Below are 18,059 nucleotides of genomic sequence, written 5' to 3'. Positions count from 1 at the left end.
AATTCTCTGTGCTTGAATTTGAATTGAAATTCGGAAGTTCATTCTCTTTCTTTAGATGCTTTGTTGTGAATATTAATTCTTACGGCATGGACAAGAATGGCAGAACCCTAGAATCATGAGAGGCCATCTATCAAACCAACCTCTTATTCGAATTTGATTTGCATGTTAACATTCTGTGACCATCTATTTGGCCACTAGAAAAAAGGGGAATAAATTAATTGGGACATAATAATTATACATGTCAATTTAATCCAAAATAAAGTTGTAATTGAATCCAAATAAAGATGAGATAAAAAAAAAATCAAATTTTACATGGATAATTATCAAAGTTAGGGCCCGTGGATACCAGGATATAGATGTGTATTTGGTAGTAGGGCTATGGGGGTGGTATTGAAGAGCCTCACAACCAACTGCATATCCAAGAACAAAAAATATGTACATGCTATGTAACACTACCAATTGCCTCACATTTGTTTCATAATTCATTTCTTCCACCATGCTGATATCTTCTAGACTTCATCCATGAAATTTTTTGTTCATATTCATTGTTCATAAATAACTAAATCATTTACATTTATCGTGGTATGAGGGCAGAAAAAATTCAATCCAATCATCACTAATTAAATCTAAAATACTTATACTACTCGAATTACAATTTGTCTTCTTCAATATATCTATATTACAATTTTTCCCCCTGCTTAATTGTCTAGGGTTCTTCTTTTACCCTTTTAAAAAAATAGATTGGTAGATTCTCTTTCTTTGGATGCTTTGGTTTGGTTTTTTCTTTTGGTAACATTAGGGACTTATCCTTTGATTTATTGTAGTTAAAAGTAAATTTTCACCTTGGATTGTTTAAAATCTTTATGTATAAGACAAAAACAAACTTTCCAGTTCAAGTTTGTGCCAAAAAGTGTTACTATTTGATGTTAATCTTGCTTTAAGTATTTATTTTATATATCCTTGGCTAATGGAATCCAAATTCTTAGCCATTATCATATGGGAAATAGCCAACAGATTGTTAAAAACTAAAACAATCTTTCATATTTTTGCAACTCAAACCATATTACAATGTTTGCTTCCACTCCTTTTGTAGTCTCTCTTTCATCTTTCTTTGCTATGATTTTAAAAAACTTCTTACCCTGTCATTTTGTTGAATACTGAGTTCTTTGCCAGGTACAACACGGGTATTTTGCAAGAAAAGTTGCTGCATCAAACTAAGAGGTTAGGATAGCCTGATTTTCCCTCTATTTATCTCATAATTTGAATTAAATTTTCTCTGTTGATCTGTTTGGTTTTGATTTGGCTCTGAATTACATATTTTAATCTACTTTTTTCTTAATTTTTTCTAATTCAATGAATTCTTATTTTGTATTCAACTGAACTGTAAAACTATTTTTTTTTTTTTTTTTTTTTTTTTGGTATTCAGCATACTCTTTTTTTACTTCAAATAGTTTTTTTTCCTGAAACTTCTCACCACTACATTTCCTTTACGAATTATCATATTAAATCTCCAATATACATATGTTTTTGTTTTAAACTGTTTAAAATCTGAAAGTTTAAAGAGTACAGTCAAAATACTTGGATAGTTTAAAATCTGAAAGTTTGGTAATTTTAACAAACCTTCTTATCCTGTCATTTCGTTAAAATTCAGATTTGCTGTAGTTCTCTGTCAAGATTCTATCCATTATGTATTTGTTGTTTGAATTACCTCTGTTTAGGCAAATTCATAACATTCACTAGGTGTTTTCAAGAAACATTGCTGGATAAAGCTGACAGGTTAGGACAGCCTAACTATCATTCTTATCCATTTGACTTCTACTCTTTTCAATTCCATATTAATCTAATAAGTTTTTTTAATGTTCCAAACCATAAACTCATATTAAATGTGGGTCTGCGAATAATGTTACTTCGAAATTTAAACCAAAGTAATGGACTTTGTAATGGCACTACACTTTTAGTCACTCAATCTTTCGGATAATAATTCAAAGTAAATGTTTATTCGAATAATTACAAGTAATTATGATTTCTTTGATTCAATGTTATGTTGGGGCTGTTGCTATTTTGGATTTTGTGGCGATTTTATTTTTGTTTTGAAGGTTTTGGTTGGTTAGTATGGTTGTTCAAGATTGCTGAACAGGTGTGCCTCATTTTAATTATTATTTTTTTTGAATACCATTAAAAAAAAAAAATTACGATCTGTTTAGGTACACTTCATTGTAGATAACAAGAAAAACTACATACCTTATTGTTTTTGATTTTTTCCTTTTCGTTTTCAAATATGGGGATTGAATATGATTTAGGTTTGAATTTCTTGGTTGGATTGGTTTAGATTTAACTATTTCAATTAGATTTTGTTTTGAGTTAGGCTTCCATTAGCATGCCGCTGATAGGTAATTTGGCCAGTTTTTAATTTTTAACATTTTAAATTATTGTTGTGTTAGTTCTGGCTTAAATTAGATTGGTTTGGTTTTGAGTGATCATTTACGAAATTCATTACGATTAGTATTTTTTCTCTTTTCAAAATTGAGACTGCTAAGTTTTTGAAATTGACAGCGCTAATAACTTTGCAATGCCTAGGATAGTAATCAATATATACATTTTAGTAATATGCTCACAAATTGTTTGATAAAATTCTGCTGTTGTTTCAAATCATTGGCTGCTTTCTCCTTCGGGTTTGTATTAGTTTATTTTATAGTTTGTTTTTGTTTGTAAGGAATCAGTAATTTACTTCTTATTATATAATAATTGTGTTAATTTTATAATCATTGTGAAGCTGAGGGTGGGAGATAGGGATTAACTTTTAATGTGATATAGGTCAAAGCTTAATGACAAGTTGGGCAATGATGGAGTTATCTTTAGAAAGAGCATTTAATTTAGCAAGATATTTTTACGTTTAGCCATCTGATTCCATGAAAATTCAGGTTAATTAAGTTGACGAAAGGAAAATAGCTGAAAATTGATGATAAATTTAAGTTACAAAGAAAACAAGAAATAGAAAAAAATTTACCTCTATTTGGAAGAATCTCAACTTTTCACTTAAAATAGAGTGACAATATTTTGAACATGATGATTGCTTTTGTAATATCTCCTGTTTAAGGTTCTAATTTTCTTTTTCTCATGCAGGTGGTGTGTACGTGGGAAAAAGGGACTTTGACTCTAATATAGAATGCTTCAGGTTCTTTCTATTTCTGGTGTTATTAATGACAAGGCATTGTTGTCGGGCTTGATTGTTCTGTTTATTTTGTTTAAGATGTAGGTGAGGAACCTTTAATCCCCATTGTTATGGGTTTCACAATTGAACTGTTGTTTCAATTCTTTCACTGATAAAATTGGTTTTTTTCCCCACTAGGGCCTCCATATATTGATGATTTAGAAGCTATACTTGACGAGTTTTTTCTCAAGTCTCTTATTACTTATGTTGAGGATGGTAGCATTAAGGAGGTATGCACTCTCTAAATTATTCAACCTTGAATTGGCAGAGTCCATAATTGTATGTGATAATGGAGTTTTGTTAGTACATTCAATTACTATATCATGTTTTATAATTTTTCAGGATTTTTTTTTCATGTTATGCAATTTGACTTCAGATGTCAGTCTTATTATAGTGTCTATAAAGTGGTAAAAAAACTATGTTTTTTAAGACCTTAGTCAAGTTGGTGCAGCATTCAGTCTTTTCCTTTTTTTTGGTAGCCCTGATATTAGGAGATCACCATAGTTGATGGTTGTTAATCTTTTCTCTTTGGTCAGGATTTCTGTAATTTTAATGTCACTCGAATTCTTCCTTGTGGATGGATATTTTTGATGATGGACATTTTTGTTTGGTGAAAATCTTAGAGTTTGCAGTAATCTTCCAATTGTTAAGGGTTGTTGGACCATTTTGTCACTTGATATTAGAGTTGCGGGTTTTGAGATAATCTTTGATTAACTTTTATTAACTTCCAAAGTGAATTTTAGGCTAGGACATTTTGTTTTGCATCAAACATGTCTATACTAGGGGCATTGGCCCATTGGTTTTGGAATGCAAGCATGTCATCAATTTTCTGTGCAAGCATGTCTAAACTAGGTCTTTGCTTATTCATTTGAATATGAAGGTAATATTTACTATTGACTGTTGGAGTTTGTGCACTTTCTCTAACTATGGAGGTCGCCTATAAACTGATGGTTATGCATGAAGGATGTTTGGAAGGGAAGTTTCAGTCTATTGAGAGACTAAGGGAAACCAATCAGCAGAAAGCTGTTGTTCATCATGTCAGACAGGTGATTATAAGTAGAAATTGTTAGGACATATGTGATTCGCTTGTTAGGAACATATGTCACTATTTTATGTAATTGGCTAATTCTTGATAAAATGCACTTTACTTGTATTTGGGTAGATCTAGGATGTGTTTGATGCTTCAAGAAACCTTGTTTCAAGTTCAAGTGTTAAAGCCATGCAAGTCTGTCCAAGAATTAAGTGAGAAAGTGCTGAATTTTAAAGCTCGATAGCTGCTCGACACCTGGCTATCTATCGAGCTTTTCAACTTCTTTTTATCGCAATCTCAATAGCTTCTCGACAACTGGTCGATCGATCGAGAAACTTCCTGTCCCCTCAATAGCTACTAGACAACTCCTCAATCGATCAAGAATTACGAAATCAGAATTTTCAGATCTGATTTTCGGTCCATGCTGACATGTATGTGTAGGGTTTCTTTTCTAACAACCATAGACATATATAAGGCTTATTTTAGAGGCCGTCACATAAGTGAATACAAGGAGAACATATGCAAAAGGTGACTGCTACCTTATTCTCTCTGAAAGAAGCTACTACATCTTTTGCGCCTTAGGGTTTTGTAACCAAGTGCTTCTTGATCTTCATTGTTGATGAAGTGAAGAACTTTGCAACCAACATTCTTCTTCCTCAAGTTGGTGAGTGAGTCACGTACTGAGATTCGTGCAAAGGAGTTAGTCACGTACTGGGATCCGTGCATCAAAAGGGTGGCATTCATATATTGAAGAGTTCAGAGGTTCTGAAGCGGTAGAAGGTTTCTATTGTAAGTTCAACTATGGGGATTGTAGAGTCTAGGGACAAAGGTTTTGTACTAGATCTGAAAATTTCTTTACTATAGTGGATTGCCTTTTGGGAAGGTTTCCCCCCAGATTTTTTACTGTTAAACTAGTTTGTGTCATTGGTTTTCTTGGGTTATCATATATTGTCTTATTTATTTTTCCACTACATGATTTTGACATGATATTGATGTTTGTTTGTTTTAATAAGTTTTATTTATAATAAATCTTATTAACAACTTGGGTTTAAAACTTGTTATTCTATCAACCGGGGTCTAAATTTCCCAACAGAAATCTTGCCTTGAATCATTTATGCTCCTTAGAGAGGTTCTGAGGGTCCCGTGGTTCAGATTTTTTTACAATTATGTGGAAATACAATATTTTTTTCTCTGCAAGATTCCAGAAATTATCATGTAGCTTTCTGTTTTTGTTGTTGCACTTGATGTGATTAATCAGTGCTTACCTTTGGAACCCTGATGAGTGTTGTTGCATTGTTATCCTTCATCTCTATATTTTGTATATATATCAATTTATAGTAAAGTCATTATTTACCTTTTCTTTTTCTTTTTTGGTTGTAATTTCAACACTCTTTTTGCTATAACATACAGCTATTTAATCAATTAAATCATTTGGTTTCCTTACATGTTCTGTGTTGATTTCTTAGTTTATGTAGTTACTTCTTTTCATTTATAACATGACTTAATAATGCAGTCACAAGAGCAAGTCTATTCAGGTCCTTATTCATGTGATCAGTGCTGCTTTGTTGTTGCTTTCCTACTTCTTAGTGTTGCATATTGAAAACAAAAATTTGAGAATGTTGAGTGAACTTCCATTATAAAAAAAATAAAAATTATAAATTATAAAAAAAAAGAAGGAAGAAAAATTAAACAAAAGGGAGATCTAGACGAAGTGGATGAACCTTATAAATGTTGGCCAATTTTGTTTTAATTAGATTTTTTTTTGGTTGGGGAGCTGTATTAGCGATTGGGTTCTAGATGGGTTATTAAAATGAGTACTAGGTGTTCGATGAAATCCTGCAAAGAACTTGGGATAGAAAAGGTTATGTTTGGGTTATTCTAAAACAAAATTAAAAGGAACTAGATTGAGTTTATTAAGCATTATTGTTGAGGAAATTACAGGAAGAAGCTGATAAGATTAAGTCAGTGCATATAGTTTTCAATTACTTTTTTTTTAATTGAAAAAAATTAAGCTTTCCATTTGAGCATTGATGTTTGCGTAATAATAGTAATAAAACTATATGCATTTTGTAGTGAAAAGAATTGATTGAAGATAGGTCTATGGACAATTTTAAAATCAAAGAACTTGAAATAATAATGAAAAGAATTAATAGAACTAATAACTCTGTTAGGAAATGCAGTGGTTTACTTTTTATCATTTAAATGGTTGATATTTTCACATATGCTTGAAAGGTGAATAACATTGTGTACACACACATACTGGTAAGAAAGTGAAAGAAGCACCAAGTTCCTATTTTGATGTTGTTGTTACTTATATATAACATCCATAGTCTATTGAATAATTTGTGTTGTTAGGGAAACCGATTGAGTGGATAAGAATGTATGATTTCCTATCAATCTTGATGGGGCACATTATAAGTATCTCTATTGTTGTTGTTGTTTCTCAATTGTGGTGTTCATGGCATTTAATCTAATCCAAAAGCAATATACATTATGTTCATGGCATTTAAGTTTTTCCCTCTCAAACCATCAAAGTGCTTGAAGAATTACTTTGGCTTTGGAAATTTTTTTTTCTATTATTAAAGCAAAGTTACACTCAGAATTGTACAATTTTTTTTTGGCAAACCGATCATTAATGTAGCTTCTAGCACCTCAGTTGACTCTTCTTAGGAATTTTGTATTTACAATGATATATTTTCCCCCACATGTTAATGCAAATCAGTCATCCTTGACTTATAAGACCTTTGGCTACCATTTGAGAAGAGCTACTAAATTAAATTGAAAGGTCAAGAAAACTTAATTTTCCCTTTGTATCTATTATTTATTTTGTAACTCTTGAAGCATATGGGAATTCTAAGTGTTTTTGTGCTCTCAACCGGCAAATAGCTTGAGAAACTTTTTGAAAACAAACAAATTCGGGACTGGGTGAGTGTAGGTGCTATTGGTGACCTTCAAAGTCTATTAACTAGAATAAGAAGTGTTGGCTCTAATAGGATTGATCCCAAAATTCTTTGTCAAGTTAGGTAATATGCAAATATGACATCAAACTGCTAGGATGAACTTTTCACTTTACATTATATTTACATTTGAATTTTAAAGGTACTTCTATAGTCTATGTGAGGTAAGGAAAGGACTACATACTTTTTCTTAGTATCATGCATCTTGGAAATGTTTATTTTGTTAGTGAAAAAAAGGGCCACTATCATGCACATTAAATTAAGCAAGTTTTATTTAGATTGGGAGATTATGAGATATTCTTGAGGTTGGTTTGTATTTTTATAATTAAAATTATCTTATCAAAGTTAGTGCTAAATTTGATGTCTACATCTCTTTGATTTTTTTTCTTGTTAAACTTAGGTTCATGGGTTCAATTTCTTTAGCAGAAGTATTAAGACGGAGGATGTGAAATGGACAACAATCTTGCTTCTCCACCAATTTGCTTCCAAGGAAGGATGATCACACCATTCTACTGAATTTTTTTTTTTTCCAATTGCTAGAAATATTTTTCTCTCCATCATAGTGGATGTTACAGTTTTAGTTGTTTAGAATAGGTTTAAAAGAAAATCTATTTGTAAGACAACACATATTTTTATGGATAACATACTGAGTGTTTTATGCATTTTAAATTTGAAATTCATACCAAGTGTTATTTACCTAAAATTATTTGAATATATTTGCTTTCTTGGATTCTAATTATTTCTATGTACAAAAATTTATTTGTGGACTCTTACAAAATTTTCATTATTTTTATTTCTATTTTGTTGAAAATAGATGTATTTTTTTTTCCAAGAACCCAAAAATACATGTACTTATGTAATTCCCGTCCATTTGCACGGGTTTAAAAGCTAGTATATCTAAAAGCTGAAGCGTAATATTTATTGTTGCTACGCTCCAGTTAAGCCATATCAGCGCCATGTCATCATTTATTTATTTATTTTTTTACTGATTGCCATTTATTGAGTTTCTTCTTAAATTCAGGTGTTACTTTATTCCAAAACTATCATATGTCTCTCTATTAACCTAGACTCTTGAAATGCCGCTATTACTTTATCTCCAAATCTATCATGTGTCTCTCCATTAACCCAATCTCTTGAGATGCTGCTATTATATGGAATTCTTATAGTTGTTGTAGATTGCAACCTCCTCACCTCCTCACCTCTCATTTTTTTTCTTTAAATTTTCAATTATTCTCTCTTTATAAATTAATCGTGTAAGGTTGAATTTATTCAACCATCTAATTGGCTTTATTTCGTGCCAAATTTGCTTGTATTTCAACATTTAGAAACCCTGTATTTAGGTGGGATTGATGTAAGGGTAGTGAGTGAGATAGAGTGAAGTTTTGCTCAAGAGTGTGCAAGAAAACAGAGACTCGTGGCTTGGCCTCGCGGGTGACTTGCGGCTGCAAGCCGCCAAACGCAGCGCACGTGCCAAGCATGCCAGAAGGTGAACAGTCATGCTAGCTGGAGCATTACAAGACAAAACAGGACAACTGGCCATACGATTATCTCGCGACTGGATCTCGCGACTTAGTCAAGCCGCGAGGTCAAGCCGCGAGCCACCCCTGTTTTGTAAATCCTGACGTTTCACATTCCTCTCCCACTCCAGTATAAATACCCCTTTTACCCACAAATGTAAGAGAGCTTTCAGAGAGAATTTTGAGAGAGAAACTTTAAAGAAAAACAAGATTGATTCACCAACAATCTATACATTAGAGTTTCTTCAAATTCCTCAACTCTCTTCCTCTCCATTGTCAAATCCTTGAGAGGCATCTTACCAAACCTGGTTCTCACCATTTTCATTACTGTAAGAGAGCTGTTTGGATTTCTGGGAAGCAGTTAGGAAGGAACCAATCTTCATTGGTTGATGCTACGGTCTAGTAGCGGAATCCGGTAAGCTAGAAAAGAAAAAGGTTCGGCGCAACCTCGTTGGAGCAAGAAGCTTGGAGGGCTTAGGTGCACTGGGTAGATTAGGCTTGGAGGGTCTATTGCTGTCCATGTATCCCAACTATATTTTCTAGTGGATTGTTTACCGCTTGGAGAGCGGCGGAGAGGTTTTACGCTGAAGGCTTCGGTTTCCTCTTCGATAACACATCGCATGTTGTCTTTGTGTTTGCATCTTCCTTCCTCTCTATCTTTGCCTTTTTATTATCTGCTGTGGGTTGTGATTTTAATTTGGCTTAGATAGTTTTACCAATTCCAGATTATAGCTTATGTTAAGTTTCCGCACACTAGTTGTTTGACATAATGCTTGAATTGGTTAAGTTGTAATTTGGGGGTCTAAACGTTCAAGGGTGTTTATACACATATTTGAACTTTCAATTGGTATCAGAGCGGGTACACTTGTTGTGGTTTTATTACCTAAGTGTGATCCTAGACCCCTGTGTTGTGGTAGCTGTTATGGAAAATACCATGCTGAATTGTAGCTTAAGTATTTGTGAAAATGACTCTATGCATATGTCTGAAGGGTGTTTTACTAATGATCTTGTAGAGTTGTTAAAAAATAAGAAACATGCTAGAGTATTTGTTCACATGCTGAAATATTTTGAAAATCAGAATCATGTCTTATACAGTAGCATATCTAAATCTAAATCATTGATTAAGAAATATAAAAGAAAGAATAGAATGTTGTGTGAGATGATTGAGAGTCTGAAAATGAAAAGTCAATCTGAAAGAAGCATGAAAACTGATAATGAATTTGTGTTTGAAGGTCAAGAATGTTTGTCACATGTGAACCTATTTGTGCATACCTCATTGAAGGTGTTTAATGCATGTTTGTGGTATCTTGACAGTGGGTGTTCTCGCCATATGACAGGGGATAAGTCACTGTTTAAGACACTCAAAGAAAAGGTTGGTAACTATGTGACCTTTGGTGATGGAAGTCATGCTCAAGTCCTAGGCAAAGGAACCATTGAGATACCTGGTTTACCGCTGTTGAAAGATGTGTTGTACATAAAAGGGCTGAAGGCAAATCTGCTGAGCATCACTCAAATTTGTGATGATGATTTCCTGGTACAATTCTCTAAGAAGGGATGCTTGATCATCAATGAAGATGGGATTAAGGTTTTGGAGGGAAATCGGACTACAGATAACTGTTATGGAATAGTTCCCACGACACCCATATCGTGTAGAAGTGCTCGTGTGGATATGTTGGAGCTGTGGCATCACAGATTTGGGCATGCCAACTTCAAACAAGTAGCAAAAGTGTCCAAACTTGAAGCAGTTGAGGGACTTCCTAAGTTTGGAAAGGTGAAGAAGACCGTTTGTGGTGCATGCCAAATGGGGAAGCAAACAAAGGCAAGTCATCACAAGGTGAATGTGATTGCCACTTCTCGGTGTTTGGAGTTACTTCATGTTGATCTAATGGGGCCTACCAGAACTGAAAGCCTAGGGGGGAAGAGATACATTATGGTCATTGTGGATGATTACTCAAGATCACTTGGGTTGAATTCCTTAAAGAAAAATCAGAAGCATGTGAGAGGTTGGAGATTCTGTGCAAGAAACTACAAAATGAAAAAGGGGTCCCTATTGCCAAAATTAGAAGTGATCATGGGAGGGAATTTGAGAATGCAAGATTCGAGTCCTTCTGTGAAAAGAATGGAATCAAAAGAGAATTTTTAGCCCCCAAAACTCCATAACAAAATGGAGTGGTAGAGAGAAAAAATCGTGTGATTCAGGAGATGGCAAGAGTCATGTTGCTTAACAAGCAAATACCTCAAAAATTTTGGGGAGAAGCTGTCAACACCTCGTGTCACATTGGCAATAGAATATTTTTCCGAGTAGGTACAAAGAAGACCGCCTATGAGATTTGGAATGGAAAGAAGCCTAGAGTGAAGTATTTCCAGGTGTTTGGAAGTAAATGCTATATCCTAAATGATGGGAGAATCTTGGGAAGTTTGATGCGAGAAGTGATGAGGGTATTTTTCTTGGGTACTCTACTACGAGTCGAGCGTATAGAGTTTTTAACAAGAGAACAAAGACTGTGATGGAGTCCATAAATGTCAAGATTGATGATGCCTTATCTAAGGTGGAGATGATTGATGATGTAGAAGGGCCGAGCACCAAAGAGCCCGATGTTGAGGTAGAAGCTCTGGATATAGAAGGTGAAGAACCTACACCAGAAATAGAATTGACTCCCATCAACCCAAGAATGGAAACGAGATCGATGTCTAGAACATCAAGTCCTCTTACTCCTCCGGAAGTTCATCCTCCTATCTCTCGAAGTGATGAAGTCTCCACATCAAAGAAGCCATCTTCAAGAGTAATTAAGAACCATCCGAAAAGCAACATCATAGGGTCTCTAGATGAAGGTCTTTGCCTCAGAAAAGGAAACATCCTATTAGCCAATCATGTAACATATCACTGCTATCTTGCGCAGTTTGAACCAAAAAGGGTTGAAGAGGATCTTCAAGATGAGAATTGGGTTGAGTCAATGCATGAAGAGCTGAATCAGTTTGTGAGGAATGATGTGTGGGAACTTGCTCCAAGGCCTGAAAACGTTCATGTTATAGGCACAAAATGGATTTTTAAAAACAAAACTGATGAAGATGGAGAGATAATTCGAAACAAATCTTGGTTAGTAGCTCAAGGATACACTCAAGTAGAAGGAGTAGATTTTGATGAATCCTTCGCTCCTGTGGCAAGACTAGAATCCATTCGAATCCTCATGTCCATTGCATGCACTTTGAATTTCAAACTCTATCAAATGGATGTAAAGTGCGCATTTCTGAATGGATATCTAAATGAAGAAGTGTTTGTTGAGCAACCAAAAGGATTTGAGGATCCTCACTTTCCAGATCATGTATTACGATTGAAGAAAGCCCTTTATGGCTTAAAACAAGCGCCTAGAGCCTGGTACGATCGTCTTACACATTACCTTCTAGATAAAAAATTCAAAAGAGGGTATGCCGACCAAACTCTGTTTGTCAAAAATGATGAAGATTATCTCCTTGTGGCACAAGTCTATGTTGATGACATAGTGTTTGGGGCAACCATCGAAGATCGTGCTATTGAATTTTCTGAGGAGATGAAGAAGGAATTTGAGATGAGTATGGTGGGGGAACTCACGGTTTTCTTGGGTCTTCAAGTCAAACAACAGAAGGAGGGTATATTTGTATCACAAGAGAAGTATGCTAGAAACATTGTCAAGAAGTTTGGACTAGACTCCAAAAAACATGCCTCCACTCCCATGAGCTCATCCACTAAACTGAATGTTGATTCCTCTGGAGTAGAAGTAAGTCCTACATTATATAGGAGCATCATTGGGAGTTTGCTCTATCTTACAGCCAGTAGACCGGACATTGCATTCAGTGTTGGCGTTTGTGCCAGATACCAAACTAATCCGAAGGAATCTCACCTGACTGCTGCTAAGCGAATCATTCGATATGTGAATGGTACTTCAAACTATGGTATGTGGTATTCAAAAGACTCAAATGCTTGTCTTGCTGGGTATTCAGATGCTGACTGGGCTGGCAGTGTAGACGATCGGAAAAGTACTTCAGGCGGCTGTTTCTACCTTAGTAACAATCTTGTCTCGTGGATGAGCAAGAAACAAAATTCCGTGTCTCTATCTACTGCTGAAGCAGAATACATCGCTGCTGGAAGTTGCTGCACTCAGCTTCTTTGGATGAAGAAATTACTTCATGACTATGGAATTCCTCAAGAAACGATGTGTGTCTTCTATGACAACACCAGTGCCATCAATCTTTCCAAGAATCCTGTCCAGCATTCAAAATCTAAACACATAGAGATACGTTACCATTTCATTCGGGATCTGGTAGAGGTTAGAGTTGTGTGTCTTGAGTTCATACACACCGACAATCAAAAGGCGGACATCTTCACCAAGCCTCTCAATGGTCCACGGTTTGAATCACTCCGTAAGACCATTGGTGTTGCTCAAAATCCTCAAGTAACAGACTAGACATGTCACCATTCAAGAAAGCAGCTGTGAAAGGAGGTAGTTCCAAAGGGAAGGAACCTGTCATTGATGTTGATGATTACCCACCTCAAACAAAAGAGACTCGTTCTTCATCAAAGAGATTCGATCCCAACAAGTTCAGATCCTATGCAGCCTATCAGTCTCATGAGAATTATTTTCAAAATGCTACACCATTACTAGAAAGAACTGTGGATCAATCATCACTTCATGACACTGACATTCCGAAATGGTTTGCTCACAAGGACTGGAATTACCTTCTCTCTGATCTGGATGACGCGTATGAAGATTTGGTAAAGGAATTTTATGCCAACGCGATTGTGGAAGAAGATGAACTTAAGTGCTGGGTTAGGAAAAAGAGCTTTTCAGTCTCTCCTGCATATCTGGCAGAAATCCTTCACATCAACAGACCAATATTCCGACATTCACCGGTTTATGATGATCTTTGCCCTGATGAGGAGCTTCTCAAAGAAAGTCTTGGACAAGACTTGGAGTTCTCACCCAATGGAAAATCCATCAGCGTTTCCTCTCTTCCTCCAAAACTGAGAGTGCTTACAATTGTGATGTTTCACAATTTGTACCCTTTATCGAGCACTGGGAATATGAACCTCGGCCGTGCTTTGTTTCTTCATGATCTAATCTCTGATGTGGAAATAGACATCTGTGCTCATATCTTTCATGTTCTGCGCAAAACAGCTCTACGAACTGAGTCTCGGACATGCATTCCTTTCTACTGTCTCATTTCAAGGATCTTGAAGCTCAAGGGAATTTATCCAACGCCAGATGAATCTCCTCTCTCAAAACCGGGTCCAATCAACATGCGTGCATTCAATGCAAGCATTGGACATAGTCGGAAGAGAGCCAAACCAGAAACTTCTACATCTCACAGTGGCTCTCATTTCAGCACTCTCTCCCTTGATGAAAAACTTGATCACATTGTATCCTCTGTACACGAGTTGAATACAAAGATGTCCGGACTCACAGCTACTCTACACCATCACAACACTCGATGGGATATGAAGTTTACTTCACTTCAAACTCAATTGGATCAAATTCAGAGAAAGCTGGAAGAGGATGCATAGCCTATTCCATGACAAAAAGGGGGAGTGTTAGGCCTGATCAGAGGGGGAGGATATTACCTAAGGGGGAGTGTCTTTGAAATTCTTCTTCAGTTTAAGTTGATATATTGTGTTTTGTAAACTGTTATTTTGTGTTTGTACCCATGTGCTTATGTAAGCTTTTAGGGTTAATGTTTTATGCATATTTTGTAGGCTTTATGGTATGTACCTTGCTTAATGCAGCCTTTTATACTATGTTGAAATCAGTACTTATTTCTAAATGTCTTACATTTTGATTTATGTACTGTCACTCTTGTGCCCTTGTAGGATTGTTCCTAGATGCATATACCTTGTGTATTATGCATTGGTTGAGTGTTTGAGCATACAAGTATCTTGCCTTGTGCTTGTTAACTTGTATGTCCTTGTGTTCATTCCAAGTGTGAATGAGCACTGTGATCACTACCTTGTGGTGTTCACTTGGTTGATCAAGCCATGGTTTGTTTCTTAACTCCATCTTTGCTTGATCACATATTGCCTATTTCATATGCATTTTACGATTTTCTGCTTATCAATGATCATGGTGTATTGTTGTGTTTCAGGAGTCTTATGTTCATATGATTCAAGTGCTTCACAGCTTCTAGAGTTAGGTGTGAGTGAGTTTTGTTCAACTGTTCCCAACTCACATGTTAAGTCTAGAGTCTGTTTTAGGGTTTTGTCACAGAATAGCCAAAGGGGGAGATTGTAAGGTTGAATTTATTCAACCATCTAATTGGCTTTATTCCGTGCCAAATTTGCTTGTATTTCAGCATTTAGAAACCCTGTATTTAGGTGGGATTGATGTAAGGGTAGTGAGTGAGATAGAGTGAAGTTTTGCTCAAGAGTGTGCAAGAAAACAGAGACTCGCGGCTTGGCCTCACGGGTGACTCGCGGCTGCAAGCCGCCAAACACAGCACACATGCCAAGCATGCCAGAAGGTGAACAGTCATACTAGCTGGAGCACTACAGGACAAAACAGGACAACTGGCCATACGGTTATCTCGCGACTGGATCTCACGACTTAGTTAAGCCGCGAGGTCAAGCCGCGAGCCACCCCTGTTTTGTAAATCCTGACGTTTCACATTCCTCTCCCACTCCAGTATAAATACCCCTTTTACCCACAAATGTAAGAGAGCTTCCAGAGAGAATTTTGAGAGAGAAACCCTAAAGAAAAACAAGATTGATTCACTAACAATCTAGACATTAGAGTCTCTTCAAATTCCTCAACTCTCTTCCTCTCCATTGTCAAATCCTTGAGAGGCATCTTACCAAACCTGGTTCTCACCATTTTCATTACTGTGAGAGAGTTGTTTAGATTTCTGGGAAGCAGTTAGGAAGGAACCAATCTTCATTGGTTGATGCTACGGTCTAGTAGCGGAATCCGGTAAGCTAGAAAAGAAAAAGGTTCGGCGCAACCTCGTTGGAGCAATAAGCTTGGAGGGCTTAGGTGCACTGGGTAGATTAGGCTTGGAGGGTCTATTGCTGTCCATGTATCCCAACTATATTTTCTAGTGGATTGTTTACCGCTTGGAGGGCGGCGGAGAGGTTTTACGCCGAGAGCTTCGGTTTCCTCTTCGATAACACATCGTGTGTTGTCTTTGTGTTTGCATCTTCCTTCCTCTCTATCTTTGTCTTTTTATTATCTGCTGTGGGTTGTGATTTTAATTTGGCTTAGATAGTTTTACCAATTCCAGATTATAGCTTATGTTAAGTTTCCGCACACTAGTTGTTTGACATAATGCTTGAATTGGTTAAGTTGTAATTTGGGGGTCTAAACGTTCAAGGGTGTTTATACACATATTTGAACTTTCAGATCGGTATGGCCTTCAATGGGATAGTCTCTTGAGTGTTTTTTTTCATTCTTTGGGTCATGGCTCAAGTCCGTCTACCAAAACCAATCAAATGAGTGTAAGAGACAAATAGTGACTCTAGAGCTTGTAGACGAAATTCAAGCAAATGAGAGGTGAACATTAGTAGCCCAAGTCCAAAGGGTATAAACTCAAAATGAGTTCTACTATTTGTATTTTTCTTATTCTTTTTTTATTTATTCCCATCTCATTACTAGAAAAGAAAATGTAGTTCAATTTTGGGATTTCATGATGAACGAGATTGAGTTTTCATGGTCTCAAAACTATTAAATTTTTTTTTTCTTTTTCAAAATTGATTTGAGTTGGGCATTTGATAATGTTTGTTACAAATTGTTTCATGCTTGCCATTCTCTAGACTGTAGGAATGTTACTCTCAATATGTTTGCTATAATGTATGATAATTAACTTCAATGTGATGTTTTTATTTTGGTCTTTCTTTTATAGTAGTGTTATTCATTTTCATCAAACAGAAATTGCTATTGTTCTCTTTTTCCAGTCATATTATATGCTGAACTAAATTTCATTTTTATCTTTGTTTCGTTTGTCAATTTCTCAACAGATGTCAATGATCAAGACTCTCAATCACTAGAGGGTTTTTAATCTATTGAAGGTCATACTAATCAATTGGTAATCATTCTTTTCTTATAAACTTATGAAGAAAGAGGAATAAATTTGTTGCTTTTTTTGGGTGGTGCTTGATAATTTGCTTTTTATGGTTCAATACACATCAGATATATTAGATTTTCATTTCTTTATGCTAATGATTTGTTGTTTATTGTTTAATTTGACTGTTTGGTGTCCCAGAAATTGTGGGAAAATGGAAGAGAAAAGAGAGTAGAGTTTGAATCTTAAATTTTTTTGTGTATGGAACTTGGAATGTAACAATTTAATTTTTTTTAATCTCAATTTTTTAAAGGAAACTCTAATTCTTCAAAGTACATCAACTTAAGTAAATTGTTGTGTTGTGGCTAGAATTTTTTGTTTGGGACCTTAGTTGGCCTGTTTGGTTGACGAATAGCTTTGGGGATTGTTTAGCTTATGAGAAATTTTTCGGTATTTTAGGAGTGAGGAAATTCAAAGAACTGAATTATTTTTAAATTCCATTAGTACCTAGCTTTATGCTAATTGTTGTATGGATAGAAAAACTAATTGGTTCTTGATTTTTGAATACCTATCTATACTACTATGTACATGAAAAATAATTGGGTTTTTAGTTTTAGATTTTGAATTATGCAATTTTTTCAACAACTTGATTTTCTTTTTAGAATTTTCTCTTCTTGAATATCTAGAATACTATGTACACGAGTTTTAGACAAAACTTAATAATACTATTTCTTTTGGATTTTAATATTTCTTTCCTTATTAAATAAAATATGATATAGTTGATGTGTTCCAATGAGGTAGAAGCAATTGCTATTTTTGAAGCATAGCAATTGATACAATGTGATAATTTCCCGTACCCATTTGAAATTCATAACCTGGAATGCTAATAGACATCTTCTCCGAGGCAAGAAAAATTGGCCAAGTTTAGCAAGTTTGCCACCAATTTTGACCACGTTATGGCTATACAGGTGACTCACTTACTTACAATTCGTATACGCACTATTTTGATTTTCTGTGGGAATTCTAAACAATGACAATTGAGTGATTTGTATATGGACACATTGATAAATGTCTGTAGTGGACATGGGTGGAATCAATGACATATTACTATTTGACAATTTGGTCTCTGATGGAAATTGATATGAGGGTCTATTAAATTTGATCATTTTTGTGAAGTAAGGTTTGTTTAATATGTATTTTATTTATTTATCTTATTGTAAATAAGTTTTTGTACATGATGATTCTAACCTATAAAACTTCTTCTTTTTTTTTTCTTTTTTTTTTTGTGGTCTTATTCTTTTCTATTGGCAACTAACTAGACA

General features: G+C 35.1%; 2 protein-coding genes across 2 annotated transcripts in view; one reads left to right on the top strand and one right to left on the bottom strand.

Annotated features, from left to right (window-relative positions):
* The window catches only part of LOC126699422 (uncharacterized), a 105,090-nt gene that overhangs the window by 11,288 nt on the left and 75,743 nt on the right, over positions 1–18,059 (bottom strand). The gene's annotated exons all lie outside the window — the stretch shown is intronic.
* Positions 2,378–4,281, top strand: LOC126699704 (uncharacterized). The gene is made up of 4 exons (XM_050397655.1): positions 2,378–2,390; positions 3,124–3,175; positions 3,330–3,441; positions 4,144–4,281. Exons 1-4 carry the CDS (start codon positions 2,378–2,380, stop codon positions 4,279–4,281), a joined length of 315 nt encoding a protein of 104 aa, XP_050253612.1.

Source organism: Quercus robur, chromosome 9 (assembly GCF_932294415.1).
Source record: "Quercus robur chromosome 9, dhQueRobu3.1, whole genome shotgun sequence".
In the NCBI taxonomy this organism is placed as follows: Eukaryota; Viridiplantae; Streptophyta; class Magnoliopsida; order Fagales; family Fagaceae; genus Quercus; species Quercus robur.
This window is presented reverse-complemented; position numbering and strand designations above follow the sequence as displayed.

Excerpts from the sequence above, each read along its gene's own strand:
- LOC126699704 (XM_050397655.1), top strand. Across the intron at positions 3,176-3,329 it reads TCTAATATAGAATGCTTCAG|TTGGTTTTTTTCCCCACTAG; the intron begins GTTCTTTCTATT and ends TCACTGATAAAA. Across the intron at positions 3,442-4,143 it reads AGGATGGTAGCATTAAGGAG|GTCGCCTATAAACTGATGGT; the intron begins GTATGCACTCTC and ends CTAACTATGGAG.